This window comes from Monodon monoceros, unplaced genomic scaffold (assembly GCF_005190385.1).
Source record: "Monodon monoceros isolate NGI ecotype Baffin Bay Population unplaced genomic scaffold, NGI_Narwhal_1 Super_Scaffold_21, whole genome shotgun sequence".
NCBI lineage: Eukaryota > Metazoa > Chordata > Mammalia > Artiodactyla > Monodontidae > Monodon > Monodon monoceros.
The window spans coordinates 29,887,048-29,903,888 of NW_021703778.1; the positions used below are offsets into that span (position 1 = coordinate 29,887,048).

Genomic DNA, 16,841 nt, shown 5'->3' on the forward strand with positions numbered 1-16,841 from the left:
TTGCCCACCACTCATCTCCTGCTGTGCGGCCCAGTTCCTAACAGGCCACGGACCAGTACCAGTCCATGGTCTGGGGGTTGGGGACCCCTGTTTTATATTTCCACTGTTTCTTTTTCCCCTCTGGTTCTGTCTGCCTTTATAATGGGTGGTTTACCATGTTGGTATGCTCTGTTTCCTTTTTTAGTGTTTGTGATTCTACTAAAAATATTTGCTTTGGGGTTACCATGAGGTATACATAAAATAACTCATAGTTAAAACAGTCCATCTTATGTTGATAGAAACTTATCTTTGTAGGCCTGTAAATGTTCCATTTTTAATTCTCCTTTTATATTTTTAATGTCACGATACACTTCACTTTATTCTGCATATTTTTTAAAAAGCTATTGTAGCTATAGACTTTTCTATTGCATTTTTCATTTCATCCCCACCATGTTTTTGGTTCCTTTTATTTTTTTACAGTTTTTGTCTATTTTTGTTTTCTTTATGTTTTTTGTGATTTCACTGAATTGTCTTTCAGTCTTTCCTTGTAGCTCACTGAGGTTTCTTATAACAGTGTTTTTGAATTATTTATTAGGTAGATTGCAGATTTCAAAGTCTTTGGGATTAATAACTGGAATACTTTGTAATCCTTTAGTTGTGTTAGGTTACTTTGATTTAGAAAAAAAAATGTTCCTGGCGTTTTGTGCTTCTGTCTTCACTTTTGAAGTAGCAGCCACCTACTCCAGTGTTTGCTAATTGTCTTCAGGAGAAAAACACCTTCTGTTGGCCCTCTAGACTTAGAGTTTCAGAGGCTTTCTCAGACCTTCTATGGATAAAAGTGTTTCATACTTTTTATTTCATCTTTTGGCAGAATTCTTGAGCTTATATGCTCTATTTTTATCTAGCAACACAATAGGCTGGGGGCTGACAGAGCCCCTTTTCTTCTGAGGGTGGTGCTAATGCAGAAATTTATGGTCTGTCTCTGGCCTGCAGATGTGAGCCAGCTTCCTTTGTGTGTTCTCAAGCTGTCAGCCAAAGCCTTCCCTCACTGCCTTGGTTGTGAGCACCCATGGTAAACTAGCCACAGTGTGGATATTTGTATAATGTGTTCAGAGCACTGAGGGTGCCCACTGGCCAGTTGGGAGGATCCACGGGTGAGGCATCCCTATTCGCTCATGGATGGGCTTCTTGATAGAGTCTGTGATATAGCAGGTAGAATCTGCACCACATCAATTTCTTCTAAGAATCGTATCTGCTACCTCTTCCCACCCCAGTCATTCATCTTATAATTCAGCACTCTGAATGGGGCAAGAAATCAATGGGCTTTTTGGGCAACATCCCACATAGTTGGAGAAGCTACATGTTAATTCACATGCTCTCACTTGCCCCTGCAGGGGAAATCATGGGCCAGGAAGAGCCCTCTTGGCCTTTAGTTGTTCAATCTTGGGGGAGGCTTGATGTTCGTGAAACCATTCCTTTTACTTTGTTCAATTCATGCAAACTCATACATATATATATATATATATATATTTTTTTTTTTGCCCCAACATTATGCCAGTACTTCTCTACAAGAAACCTGAATATCCACAAAAGCTCTTTCGTTCTTAAGTGATGGATTAAAACAGGATTTTCCAGGTACCCCCAGGCTGTAGCCAAGAGGGTATGGAGCCAGTTAACAGATGACTGCAATGTCCAGAGCTGGGATTGAGGTCTCTATGCCTAATACCCTGTGCACAGGTGGGTGAGACTCCTTCTGTTCCCCTTGACATATTTTGCTGGATCCCACAGCTCCCACAAAGACACTTCGGTCTGTGAATGAAGCCAAGTTGTTATTAAAGGGAGGTATGATGAAACACATCTTATTCAATAATAATGCTGATGTAACTCCTCACAGAAGTATATTCAAGTCAAAGTGAGTAATTCAACCTGAGCTGCTTTTACTTTGCTTTTATCTTTCTTCACTCGTCTTGAAACCTCAACCATGAGGCCACCTGGAGTCTCCCATTCTTCATTTATTAAGGGAAGAAGTCCTAGAGAGAGAGAGAGAGACAATTCCATGTGATAGATTCTCACATGGAAAAATGATTAGGTCCTTTGTCCCTCCTAATAGAACCCCACTCTCTATAAAACCACCCACACTTCCTTGACCCAGGTCAGAGTTTCTTCCCATGCTGTAAAAAGACAAGAAGAAATCAGGGAGCTGTTACCCTTTTTCTTCACCTCCAGGAGTTCTCTTTGCTTTACATCATTATTACTTAGAAAACATTTAAAAATTCCCATGTCCAGAACTTAAAAGGATTCAGTAGATTAGTATTTCTGGGCATCGTTACTTTTAAAAGATCATTAGCTTATTCAAAATGCTATCAAATTGAGAATAAGTACACCTGCCCTACTTAGTTAAAAAAAAAAAAACAAACACGTGTGAGTCACATGAAAATACTGTTAAAATGCACTTTCTGACCAGGAGGCCTGAGTTATGCCTAAAAGACTGAAATCTGAACACAATTTAGGGACAGAGACTACATTGAGACTATTAAGGTCCTGTTTTACACTCAAGTAAATAACTTGGTGACAAGAAAAAAGCCTTATTAGAGATGATTGGAAGTGAGGATATTTGTACAATATAACACATTGGGATGATCTCATTATCATGAAGAAACTAACCAAATATCATTTCAAGTAATTTTTAATAAAACATGTAAAATGAAGACAATATCCTCCATTTTGGTTATCAGTACAACTTTCTCTCAGAGACAAAAATTCTAGTTTCAGTAAAGGCTCAGCTTAAAAAAAGTACAGACCAGGCTTCCCTGATGGAACAGTGGTTGGGAGTCCGCCTGCTCATGCAGGGGACACAGGTTCGTGCCCCGGTCCAGGAAGATCCCACATGCCGCGGAGCAGCTGGGCCCGTGAGCCATGGCCACTGAGCCTGCACGTCCGGAGCCTGGGCTCCGCAATGGGAGAGGCCACAACAGTGAGAGGCCCGCGTACTGCAAAAAAAAAAAAAAAAAACTGAATCAAGAAGAAACAGACAATTTGAACAGACCTATCAATAGAAGTGAAATAGAATCTGTAAACTAAAAAATTCCCTACCAACAAAAGTCCAGGACCAGATGGCTTCACAGGCAAATTCTACCAAACATACAAAAAAGAACTTATACCAATTGTTGTCAGCCTCTTCCAAAAGGTTGAACAGGAAGGAATACTCCCAAAGACATTCTATGAAGCCACCATCACCCTGATCCCAAAACCAGACAAAGATGCTACCAAAAAAAAATTATTGGCCAATATCTCTGATGAATATAGATGCAAAAACTATCAAAAAAATATTAGCAAACTGAATCAAATAACACATAAAAAGTCACATACCATGACCACATTGGATTTATCTAAGGGTTAAAAGGACGATTCAACATACACAAATCAATGTGATACACCATATCAACAACAACAAAAAAAGACAAGATCCACATGATCATCTAAAGAGATGCAGAAAAAGCATTTCCTAAAATTCAACATCCATTCATGATAAAAACTCTTGCAAAAGTGGGCATAAAAGGGAACATATCCGAACATAATAAAAGCTATTTAGGACAAACCCACAGCCAATATACTACTCAATAGTAAAAAGCAGAAAGCCTTACCACTAAAGTCTGGAACATGACAAGGATGCCCAGTCTCACCACTTCTGTTCAACATAGTCCCGGTGACAGCAATAAGACAAGAAAAAGAAAAGGTATCCAGATTGGAAGAGAAGAGGTAAAATTTTCATTATATGCAGATGACATAGTACTATATACAGAAAACTCTAAAGACTCCATAAAAAAACTACTAGAACTGATAAACAGATTCAGGAAGGTAGTAGGATACAAGATTAACATACAGAAATTGGTTTCATTTGTTTATATTTACAATGAAATATCAAAAAAGGAATGTAAACAAACAATTCCTTTTAAAATCACATCAAAAAATAAAATACTTAGGAGTAAACCTCACCAAGTAGGTGAAAGACTTATATGCTGAGAACTACAAAATATTAATAAAAGAAATTGAAGATGATTCAAAGAAAGGGATATTCCATGCTCTTGGATTGGAAGAATTAATATTGTTAAAATGGTCATAATACCCAAAGCAACCTGCAGGTATAATGTGATCCCCATCAAATTATCCGTGACATTTTTTACAGAACAAGAACAAATAATCCTAAAATTTATACAGAACCATAAAAGACCGAGAGTTGACAAAGCAACCTGAGGAAAAAGAACAAAGCAGGAACCATAAACCCTTCCAGACTTCAGATACTACTACAAAGCTATAGGAATGAAAGCAATGTGATATAGGAGCTGAGTCAAGATGGCAGGGTAGGAGGACACAGAGTTCATGTCTCACAACAATTAGGGCACCTACCAAGCACTGGTGGGGAATCACAGACACCTAATGGGATGGGAGGAACCCCAGAGTGACCAGGTAGGACATGTGGGGGAGGGAGGGGAAAGGAGAAGTGGAGGCAGGATGGGACCAGCACTCATGAAGGGAAGCTGGGGGAGGGGAGGGGTACCCATACCTGGAGGGGCCCACCCTCAGTGAGGGGAGCAAGGGGGACAGGGAGAGACCCTCAGGAGATCAGAGGAATGAAAGGGAAAGCAGCTAGCATGTTCCCCACCCACTTGGGCCCTGGGGAGCTTGCTGAGGTCCTGGGCCTTATCCTCTGCCTTCCTAGGTCCCCTCTGGTCACGTGGGTTCTGAGGGCATGGGGGGGGGGACACCAGTGCCCCTGAGGGGTAGCTGGGGGAGGGGAGGGGTGGAGATTTCCCAGGAGACCCCAAGGGGGGCAACAGCCAATGAAAAGAAGTGACAGAATCCTGCAACTCTGTGAGGGTGAGTACCTCCTGGTTCCTACACTCTTTCCCTCCTGGGTAACCCTGATTGGTCTCCCCATCCCCTTCTGTGTGAGGAAATTGTTCCCATTCCCTTCTGACCAATGGGGTCATTTAGTGGAGCTTTCAGATGCCATTTTCCTCCATTTCTTTCATTCTGCATTCTTCCTTGCCTCTCTGGGAAGAATAGAGTATGTTGGCAGGGGAAATGAAAGTCATTTTAGCCATACCATGCCATAAGCTGAATTCTTGAAGTTAGAACCAGTTTTCAATTGCGAGGCATCCTCCAAAATTGGCCATCAAAACTCATTTCACCATCACAGGGCCTGCAAGACACTAAGCGGTGTACAGTTCCAAGAAGAGTGTATAAACACCTTGTCTCCATTAGTTAAACAACAGACACTGATTACAACCTTCCTCTTTTTCGAGCTGATGTTTAAAATGTATCAACAGGATATGGCTGTTTGGTTTTTGGTGACCACCCCAGAGGTTGAGTAACTCATTACATTTAAGTTGACTCCTCGTCTGTCTCTTACTGTGAAATTTAATATAGGAGATGTTGTTTGGTTAATTTTAATTTTTACGGGACAATGAGGAAATTGTAACATTTTTGTCTTTCTCTTTTTGGTGCTCTCCTACAGCCTCCACAACGGCCAATGCTCCTCCAGGCATCCAAGAGGAAATCTGTCCTGGAAATGGATCACCCAATTAGCTCACCGATTGGGAACGATGACCTGAAATCCACCTGGCCCTCAGGGTGTCCCATCAAGAGAAGTTTGGTCCAGGACTCCATAAGCAGCATCCAGGCACCAGGCATGAGATCTGCCCAGATCTCCACCCTGGCTTGTCTGAACCCACCAAAGAAACCCAGACTGAGTCCCATCCAATTTCCCAAGAAGAGCACCCTGAGACCAGATCCGGGGGTTTTCCAGAATCTGCAGCCTCCACCCAGTACCACCAGACCTGGGCCAACCGTGGCACCCCAAGTGACCAGGAAGACACCTGCCTAGGTGCAAAGCATTAACCTCCAGCCTCCACACAACACATCTTACCTGAATACTCTCCAGGCCTACACCAGAGTCCAGCCTCCACCCATCAAACATGTTCCACGCCAGTCTCTCAGGATGCTCTTCAGGAGAGTAGGCAAAGCCTGGTGGAGCTGCACATACATGACATCTCCCTCTTTGTCTCCTGCTGAGAAGCTAACCCCTCCTGCTCAGAGCCCACCCATGGGCAAGAAGTCTGAGGAGCACTGTGCCCCAGGCCCCTGGAGTGTCCTCTATGATGACCTTCAGAATTCTTCTTCCTCTGAAGAGAATGAGTGAGAGGGAGACACCAATGACCACTAAAACATGTCCTTCAGCCCCAGGTACCCTGAAGGTGACTGTGGAACAGAGGAGGGGAAGTCCCAAGGAGTGGCCTGTCCCTGGTGAATCAGTGATTCTTCACCTCTGGGGGGTGGGTGGGTGAAACAATGGTGGAAACCCAGGTTTTGCTTAGGGACACACATGTGGAAAGCACTGCATTTTCTCCTGATGGAATTAGAGTCAACATGGAAATGGTGCTTATCAAACTGGAATGTCAGTTCTTTTGCAAACTCAATCCTTTGTAGACAACTTTGAGACAATTCCACGAGAAAGTTTTAACTTTGGTGTAAATAGAAAGCTGTGGTGAGAATCTGGAATTGGTGGCAAATGTCTGAAAGTACTGCAGCTGACTAAAGGGCCTAACTAACTCTGCTTTACAGAATGACAGCAGGGCCCTGAGTTAAGATGAGATTTGTGGATTCTGTGGACTTCTTTCCATGTAAATCATACAGGGGACTGCTCCTGTGGCTTTATTATTATTATTTTCTTAGTAAACATTATTCTAAAGCTTTGTTTAAAATTTTTCTTTCAATACCAATAAAATTCTAGGCAAAACAAGTCATGACATACATGGTTTTTATTTTTCAGCCTTGAAGATCCCCTTGACATTTTTCATCCTCAAAGCTTATGGAACTGGGAGGACAGAGGAGCTTGGAAGGACTGAGGCTATTCAGAAATATAGACTCTCAGGCACCCCTGCCCTCAAGATCACTCACTGGTCAGTATATGCACATACACGGTGTGCCCTTGTCAGTGTCAGGCATGGAGAATGTGATAAGCGCTGTAAGCTGACCTGTTCTCACTGAGGCCCACATGCCACGCTGAGGGTGAATTTTAATAGCTACATATGCCTCAATCTTACTTCAAAGGATCCCATGTTTTGGTTGTCTGTTTTGAGGCCCGGGTATTGGGATTTCAGCTGCTCTCCAGATGAGTGGATTAGGCGGCAATGTTTGAGAACCACTGGAGGTGGTGTGCCAGGATATCCCCTAAGTCCCATGTCATCTCCTTTTTCTAACATAGGACACAGTTTGACTAGGACCAAGGAAAACTATGTAGCTTTATAGAGGGAACTTCCTGGGAGGAGCCAATGGCTGCTCCCTCCATCCTAGCGAACACCTGTTTGGGGAGTACGTCTTCCTTCTGCAGAACTCTGTACCTCCAGGACAGAAAAGCCACTGTGGTTGGAGGAAACCAAAAGGTCTTTTAAATATGTAGGAAATAGGCTCCCCTTTGGGCTACACCCAGAGCCTGCTACAACTGTGGATATGAACCTGTTGCCAGTGACCTACGTCACAGTTTATGCCTTTTCCTCCCTTGTCTTCTGACCAAATCTGGCCTTTCACTGAATGATGGACTCTGACAAAACCCAAATAGCGGAGAGAGGCAGGAAGACGGTGGAAGAGTAAAACGTGGAGATCTCCTTCCTCCCCACAGATACACCAGAAATATATCTACATGTGGAAAAACTGCAGAAAACCTACTGAATGCTGGCAGAAGACCTCAGACCTCCCAAAAGGCAAGAAACTCCCCACATCCCTGGGTAATGCAAAAGAAAAAATAAACAGAGACATAAGAATAGGGACGGGATCTGCACCAGTGGGAGGGAGCTGTGAAGGAGGAAACGTTTCCACAGACTAGGAAGCCCCTTCACGGGCGGAAACTGCGGGTGGCAGAGGGGGGAAGCTTCGGCGCCGCGGAGGAGAGCACAGCAACGGGTGCAGAGGGCAAAGCGGAGAGATCCCGCACAGAGGATCGGTGCCGACCGGCACTCACCGGGCTGAGAGGCTTGTCTGCTTACCCACTGGGGCGGGCGGGGCTGGGAGCTGAGGCTCAGGCTTCGGTCGGAGCACAGGGAGAGGACTGGGGTTGGTGGCGTGAACACAGCCTACACAGGGTTAGTGCACCACGGCTAGCCGGCAGGGAGTACGGGGAAAAGTCTGGACCTGCCGAAGAGGCAAGAGACTTTTTCTTCCCTCTTTGTTTCCTGGTGCATGAGGAGAGGGGATTAAGAGCACTGATTAAAGGAGTTCCAGAGATAGGCGTGACCCGCGACTAGCAGTGCGGACCCCAGAGACGAGCATGAGACGCTAAGGCTGCTGCTGCCGCCACCAAGAAGCCTGTGTGCTAGCACAAGTCACTATCCACACCTCCTTTCCAGGGAGGCTTTGCAGCCCGCCATTGCCAGGGTCCCGGGATCCAGGGACAACTTCACCTGGAGAACGCACGGCACACCTCAGGCTGGTGCAACGTCCCGCTGACCACTGCCGCCGCAGGCTCGTCCCACATCCACACCCCTCCCTCCCCCCGGCCTGAGTGAGCCAGAGCCCCCGAGCAGCTGCTCCTTTAACCCCATCCTGTCTGAGCAAAGAACAGATGCCCTCCAGCGACCTACACAAAGAGGCAGGGCCAAATCCAAAGCTGAGCCCCAGGAGCTGTGCGAACAAAGAAGAGAAAGGGAAATCTCTCCCAGCAGCCTCAGAAGCAGTGGATTAAAGCTCCACAATCAACTTGATGTACCCTGCATCTGTGGAATACATGAATAGGCAACGAATCATCCCAAATTGAGGAGGTGGACTTTGAGAGCAAGATCTATGATTTTTTTCCCCTTTTCCTCTTTTTGTGAGTGTGTATGTGTATGCTTTTGTGTGAGATTTTGTCTGTATAGCTTTGCTTTCCCCATTTCTCCTAGGGTTCTATCCGTCCTGTTTTTTTTTCTTGAAAAAATTTTTTTTTCTTAATAATTATTTTTTATTTTCATAACTTTATTTTACCTTCCTTCCTCCCTTCCTTCCTTCCTTCCTTTCTCTTTCTTTCTACTTTTTCTCCCTTTTATTATGAGCTGTGTGGATGAAACGCACTGGGTGCTGCAGCCAGGAGTCAGTGCTGTGCCTCTGAGGTGGGAGAGCCAACTTCAGGACACTGCTCCACAAGAGACCTCCCAGCTCCACATAATTTCAAATGGCGAAAATCTCCCAGAGATCTTCATCTCAACACTACTGCCCAGCTTCAGTCAACGACCAGCAAGCTACAGTGCTGGACACCCTATGCCAAACAACTAGCAAGACAGGAACACAACCCCACCCATTAGCAGAGAGGCTGCCTAAAATCATAATAAGTCCACAGAAACACACCACCAGACATGGACCTGCCCACCAGAAAGACAAGATCCAGCCTCATCCACCAGAACACAGGCACTAGTCCCCTCCACCAGGAAGCCTACACAACCCACTGAACCAATTTAGCCACTGGGGACAGACACCAAAAACAACGGGAACTACGAACCTGCAGCCTGCAAAAAGGAGACCCCAAACACAGTAAGATAAGCAAAATGAGAAGACAGAAAAACACAGAGCAGATGAAGGAGCAAGATAAAAACCCACCAGACCTAACAAATGAAGAGGAAATAGGCAGTCTCCCTGAAAAAGAATTCAGAATAATGATAGAGATGATCCAAAATCTTGGAAATGGAGTAGAGAAAATGCAAGAAACATTTAACAAGGACCTAGAAGAACTAAAGATGAAACAAGCAACGATGAACAACACAATAAATGAAACTAAAAATACTCTAGATGGGATCAATAGCAGAATAACTGAGGCAGAAGAACGGGTAAGTGACCTGGAAAATAAAATAGTGGAAATAACTACTGCAGAGCAGGATAAAGAAAAAAGAATGAAAAGAACTGAGGACAGCCTCAGAGACCTCTGGGACAACATTAAACGCACCAACATTCGAATCATAGGGGTTCCAGAAGAAGAAGAGAAAAAGAAAGGGACTGAGAAAATATTTGAAGAGATTATAGTTGTAAACCTCCCTAATTATGGGAAAGGAAATAGTTAATCAAGTCCAGGAAGCACAGAGAGTTCCATACAGGATAAATCCAAGGAGAAATATGCCAAGACACATATTAATCAAACTCTCAAAAATTAAATACAAAGAAAACATATTAAAAGCAGCAAGGGGAAAACAACAAATAGCACACAACGGAATCCCCATAAACTTAACAGCTGATCTTTCAGCAGAAACTCTGCACGCCAGAAGGGACTGGCAGGACATATTTAAAGTGATGAAGGAGAAAAATCTACAACCAAGATTACCCAGCAAGGATCTCATTCCGATTTGATGGAGAAATTAAAACTTTTACAGACAAGCAAAAGGTGAGAGTTCACCACCACCAAACCAGCTTTACAACAAATGCTAAAGGAACTTCTCTAGGCAAGAAACACAAGAGAAGGAAAAGACCTACAATAACGAACCCAAAACAATTTAGAAAATGGGAACAGGAACATACATATCGATAATTACCTTAAATGTAAATGGACTAAATGCTCCCACCAAAAGACACAGATTGGCTGAATGGATACAAAAACAAGACCCATATATATGCTGTCTACAAGAGACCCACTTCAGACCTAGAGACACATACAGACTGAAACTAAGGGGATGGAAAAAGATATTCCATGCAAGTCGAAACCAAATGAAAGCTGGAGTAGCAATTCTCATATTAGACAAAACAGACTTTAAAATAAAGACTATTACAAGAGACAAAGAAGGACACTACATAATGATCAAGGGATCGATCCAGGAAGAAGATATAACAATTATAAGTATTTATTCACCCAACATAGGAGCCCCTCAATACATAAGGCAAATACTAACAGCCATAAAAGGGGAAATCGAGAGTAACACATTCATAGTAGGGGACTTTAACACCCCACTTTCACCAATGGAGAGATCATCCAAAATGAAAATAAATAAGGAAACACAAGCTTTAAGTGGTACATTAAACAAGATGGATTTAATTGATATTTATAGGACATTCCATCCAAAACCAACAGAATACACATTTTTCTCAAGTGCTCATGGAACATTCTCCAGGATGGATCATAATCTTGGGTCACAAGTCAAGAATTGATAAATTTAATAAAGTTGAAATTGTTTCAAGTATTTTTTCTGACCACAACGCTATGACACTAGATATCCATTACAGGAAAAGATCTGTAAAAAATACAAACACATGGAGGCTAAACAATACACTACTTAATAACGAAGTGATCACTGAAGAAATCAAAGAGGAAATCAAAAAAATACCTAAAAACAAATGACAATGGAGACACGACGACCCAAAACCTATGGGATGCAGCAAAAGCAGTTCTAAGAGGGAAGTTTATAGCAATACAATCCTACCTTAAGAAACAGGAATCATCTCGAATAAACAACCTAACCTTGCACCTAAAGCAATTAGAGAAAGAAGAACAAAAGAACCCCAAAGTTAGCAGAAGGAAACATAAAGATCAGATCAGAAATAAATGAAAAAGAAATGAAGGAAACGATAGCAAAGATCAATAAAACTAAAAGCTGGGTCTTTGAGAAGATAAACAAAATTGATAAACCATTAGCCAAACTCATCAAGAAAAAAAGTGAGAAGACTCAGATCAATAGAATTAGAAATTAAAAAGGAGAAGTAACAACTGACACTGCAGAAATACAAAAGATCATGAGAGATTACTACAAGCAACTCTATGCCAATAAAATGGACAACCGGGAAGAAATGGACAAATTCTTAGAAATGCACAACCTGCCAAGACTGATCCAGGAAGAAATAGAAAATCTGAACAGACCAATCACAAGCACTGAAATTGAAACTGTGATTAAAAATCTTCCAACAAACAAAAGCCCAGGACCAGATGGCTTCACAGGCAAATTCTATCAAACATTTAGAGAAGAGCTAACACCTATCCTTCTCAAACTCTTCCAAAATATATGAAGGCAAGGAACACTCCCAAACTCATTCTACGAGGCCACCATCACCCTGATACCAAAACCAGACAAGGATGTCACAAAGAAAGAAAACTACAGGCCAATATCACTGATGAACATAGATGCAAAAATCCTCAACAAAATACTAGCAAACAGAATCCAACAGCACATTAAAAGGATCATACACCATGATCAAGTGGGGTTTATTCCAGGAATGCAAGGATTGTTCAATATACGCAAATCAATCAACATGATACACCATATTAACAAACTGAAGGAGAAAAACCATATGATCATCTCAATAGATGCAGAGAAAGCTTTCAACAAAATTGAACACCCGTTTATGATAAAAACCCTCCAGAGGGGCTTCCCTGGTGGCGCAGTGGTTGGGAGTCTGCCTGCCAATGCAGGGGACACGGGTTCGTGCCCGGTCCGGGAAGATCCCATGTGCCGCGGAGCGGCTGGGCCCGTGAGCCATGGCCGCTGAATCTGCACGTCTGGAGCCTATGCTCCGCAACGGGAGAGGCCACAACAGTAAGAGGCCCGCGTACCGCAAAAAAAAAAAAAAAAAAAAACCCTCCAGAAAGTAGGCATAGAGGGAACTTTCCTCAACATAATAAAGGCCATATATGACAAACCCACAGCCAACATGGTCCTCAATGGTGAAAAACTGAAAGTATTTCCACTAAGATCAGCAACTAGACAAGGTTGTCCACTCTCACCACTCTTATTCAACATAGTTTTGGAAATTTTAGCCACAGCAATCAGAGAAGAAAAGGAAATAAAAGGAATCCAAATCGGAAAAGAAGAAGTAAAGCTGTCACTGTTTGCGGATGACATGATACTCTACATAGAGAATCCTAAAGATGCTACCAGAAAACTACGAGAGCTAATCAATGAATTTGGTAATGTAGCAGGATACAAAATTAATGCACAGAAATCTCTGGCATTCCTATACACTAATGATGAAAAATCTGAAAGTGAAATCAAGAAAACACTCCCATTTACCATTGCAACAAAAAGAATAAAATATCTAGGAATAAACCTACCTAAGGAGACAAAAGACTTGTATGCAGAAAACTATAAGACACTGATGAAAGAAATTAAAGTTGATACAAATAGATGGAGAGATATACCATGTTCTTGGATTGAAAGAATCAACACTGAAAATAACTACTACCCAAAGCAATCTACAGATTCAATGCAATCCCAGTCAAACTACCACTGGCATTTTTCACAGAACTAGAACAAAAAATTTCACAATTTGTATGGAAACACAAAAGACCCCGAATAGCCAAAGCAATCTTGAGAACGAAAAACGGAGCTGGAGGAATTAAGCTCCGTGACTTCAGACTATAGTACAAAGCTACAGTAATCAAGACAGTATGGTACTGGCACAGAAACAGAAATATAGATCATTGGAACAGGATAGAAAGCCCAGAGATAAATCCATGCACTTGTGGTCAACTAATGACAAAGGAGGCAAGGATATACAATGGAGACAAGACAGACTCTTCAATAAATGGTGCTGGCAAAACTGGACAGGTACATGTAAAAGTATGAGATTAGATCACTCCCTAACACCATACACAAAAATAAGCTCAAAATGGATTAAAGACCTAAATGTAAGGCCAGAAACTATCAAAGTCTTAGAGGAAAACATAGGCAGAACACTCTATGACATAAATCACATCAAGATCCTTTTTGACCCACCTCCTAGAGAAATGACAATAAAAACAAAATAAACAATTGGGACCTAATGAAACTTCAAAGCTTTTGCACAGCAAAGGAAACCATAAACAAGACCAAAAGACAACCCTCAGCATGGGAGAAAATATTTGCAAATGAAGCAACTGACAAAGGATTAATCTCCAAAATTTACAAGCAGCTCATGCAACTCAATAACAAAAAAAGAAACAACCCAATCCAAAAATGGGCAGAAGACCTAAATAGACATTTCTCCAAAGAAGATATACAGACTGCCAACAAGCACATGAAAGAATGCTCAACATCATTAATCATCAGAGAAATGCAAATCGAAACTATAATGAGATATCATCTCACACCAGTCAGAATGGCCATCATCAAAAAATCTAGAAACAATAAATGCTGGAGAGGGTGTGGAGAAAAGGGAACGCTCTTGCACTGCTGGTGGGAATGTGAATTGGTACAGCCACTATGGAGAACAGTATGGAGGGTCCTTAAAAAACTACAAACAGAACTACCATATGACCCAGCAATCCCACTACTGGGCATACCCTGAGAAAACAATAATTCAAAAAGCATCATGTACCAAAATGTTCATTGCAGCTCTATTCACAATAGCCCAGAGATGGAAACAACCTAAGTGTCCATCATCGGATTTATGGATGAAAAGATGTGGCACATATATACAATGGAATATTACTCAGCCATAGAAAGAAATGAAATTGAGCTATTTGTAATGAGGTGGATGGACCTAGAGTCTGTCATACAAGTGAAGTAAGTCAGAAAGGGAAAGCCAAATACTGTATGCTAACACATATATATGGAATTTTAGGGAAAAAAATGTCATGAAGAACCTAGGGGTAAGACAGGAATAAAGACACAGACCTACTAGAGAATGGACATGAGGACACGGGAAGGGGGAAAAGGTAAGCTGGGACAAAGTGAGAGAGTGTCATGGACATATATGCACTACCAAATGTAAAACCTATAGCTAGTGGGAAGCAGCCGCATAGCACAGGGAGATCAGTTTGGTGCTTTGTGACCACCTGGAGGGGTGGGATGGGGAGGGTGGGAGGGAGGGAGATGCAAGAGGGAAGAGATATGGGAACATATGTATATGTATAACTGATTCACTTTGTTATAAAGCAGAATCTAACACACCATTGTAAAGCAATTATACTCCAATAAAGATGTAAAAAAAACCACAAAAAACAAATAGCTCTACTCTTTCCTTCTATCATTGCATAGGGTTTGAGTAGGCACTGACTCTACTTTCCAGAATCTTCTAAGCTTCACTGAAGTAAAGAATAGGCGTCTGTTAGAGAAGCCATTTGAGATTGGAATGAAGGGATGGGTGCAAGAACTTTGAGCTGCCAACACAGGGAGCATGGTCCCAGGACACATGAACGTTACGTTTTAGTAATTCAGCATTGATGTGAGGCTCACTGAAATCAAGTGATGTCAGTTAAGGCAAGGTATTTTTTGTTTGTTTGTTTAATCTACCCAGGGCAAGTCAGGAAACTCTTTCTTCACACTTGATAGAAAATTCCCAGACAGTAAGAAAAAATTGGTTAACCTATATTTTAAATTAATTTTTATTGGCGTACCGTTGCTTTACTGGCTAACCTATTTTAAAATGATATTTCAAACAGCCCAATGAACAAAGATACTGGAAAATGAAATTTCAACATATTTAGAAACTATCAAAAATGATGGGGCGCCGTTTGAATGAATCACAAATTTATTTGTAACTTATATGGCTTGTAAAGGGAGTGAAATAGAACCCATGAATTGTAGGGAATGAGAAAAAAAATTTGGTAGGTCAATAGATGTATAGATACAAAGATAGACATTCATACTCACATACATATGTTCATACAAAGATGATTGATATTAGATGGATATTTTACAATGTGTTATGTTAAAGCAATTTCTCTCCCCACCTCCACCCATTTTTCTGCCAAGGTCATGGTCCTATGAAATGCAAGAAACTTAGCTCAGAGATGAGTCTCTGCCTCCCAAAGAATGGAGAATAGAAATGATAAATAACATCTGAGGTCTTAAGGGGGGAAACTGCACATTCTGTCTAGGCATTATCCATTCTTCATGACCCAGTCATTCACGGATTAGGAATAATATGAAGCATTGTATAGCCTGTCTTTTCCTCTAGAAATAGTAAAATTTCTAATTCTGTATTCCACTCATGGCATTTCTTGAGTTTGGGTTAGCCTGCCAGATTGCAATTGAGAGATCCTTCATAAGAAATTCTGAAACCGACTGATAAATCATTCTGCATGCTATATATTTCATGAAGATGGCCATGCGGTGACATGGACATAACCACTGGGATTCATAAAATCCCAACCAAGTGCTGTGACGCAAAGTAGTAGCTATCTTTCCATAGGCTTGGATAGGCCAAATCATTATTCGTTCCTTCCTACCTGAAACCTCTTCATTTGACCGTATGATAAAGAAAATGAAACCCCACACCAAGATAAAAGCTAAAAAGAAAAGAATTCAAATACCCAGCTATGAAGCTACCAGTCTACCAGATCAGAAAAGATTCCCCAGGTAAACCTATAAACAAAGGTAGACTCATCTTTTGTCATATGGGAAAGCCTATTTTTTCAGAAGTAGGCACACTTGCTTTGATGTTCAAATGCGTGTATGAAAGTATTAAATGAAGGCATCCCATGTTTGTATGATTGCCATTTTACTGAATAAAAATTCTATTTCATTTTCTCTTCTCTGTGGAGAGTATGTGTGGCCGTTAGAGCTTAGTACTTCGGTGACGTTGCTGTTTGCACTAATATACGAAGATAAGGGAGGCCCTAGGAAATACACTCCAAGTGATATTTAAATAGTAAATATTATGTTCTCTATATTTTACCATGATAAGCATTGTGGAATTTAGAAAAACATAGCCATACTAAAAAAAGAAAAATTAGTTGTTCTTTCCAAAAATATACTGCTAAAAATAGACACAAATGTCCAGATAAGCCTAAAATGCATGAAAACACTACAGCACAACTTGCAGTCACACCTTTTGATGTAAGGTGTGAAAAAAGGTGAGAGAGAAAATTCCTTGGGTGAGAAAGACTCAAGGAGATCACGTGACCTTAAAGCCCTATATAAGTCAGGGAGGCAGGG

General features: G+C 41.6%; 1 protein-coding gene and 1 long non-coding RNA gene across 2 annotated transcripts in view; one reads left to right on the plus strand and one right to left on the minus strand.

The window, feature by feature from the left end:
• Positions 1-303: 303 nt before the first annotated feature.
• LOC114903658 overlaps positions 304-16,841 on the minus strand; it is a 68,193-nt gene continuing 51,655 nt past the window's right edge. Inside the window, exons 4-7 of the long non-coding RNA XR_003795772.1 lie at positions 5,087-5,192; positions 3,624-3,667; positions 2,781-2,969; positions 304-2,009 (exon numbers count right to left, since the gene is read on the minus strand). This is a non-coding gene — a long non-coding RNA (uncharacterized LOC114903658). The remainder of the gene's footprint in view (positions 2,010-2,780; positions 2,970-3,623; positions 3,668-5,086; positions 5,193-16,841) is intronic.
• On the plus strand, positions 5,188-7,752 carry LOC114903657 (putative protein FAM90A23P). The gene is given in 1 exon segment (XM_029236694.1): positions 5,188-7,752. A coding segment is annotated over 1 exon segment (669 nt). The 5' UTR covers positions 5,188-5,512; the 3' UTR covers positions 6,182-7,752.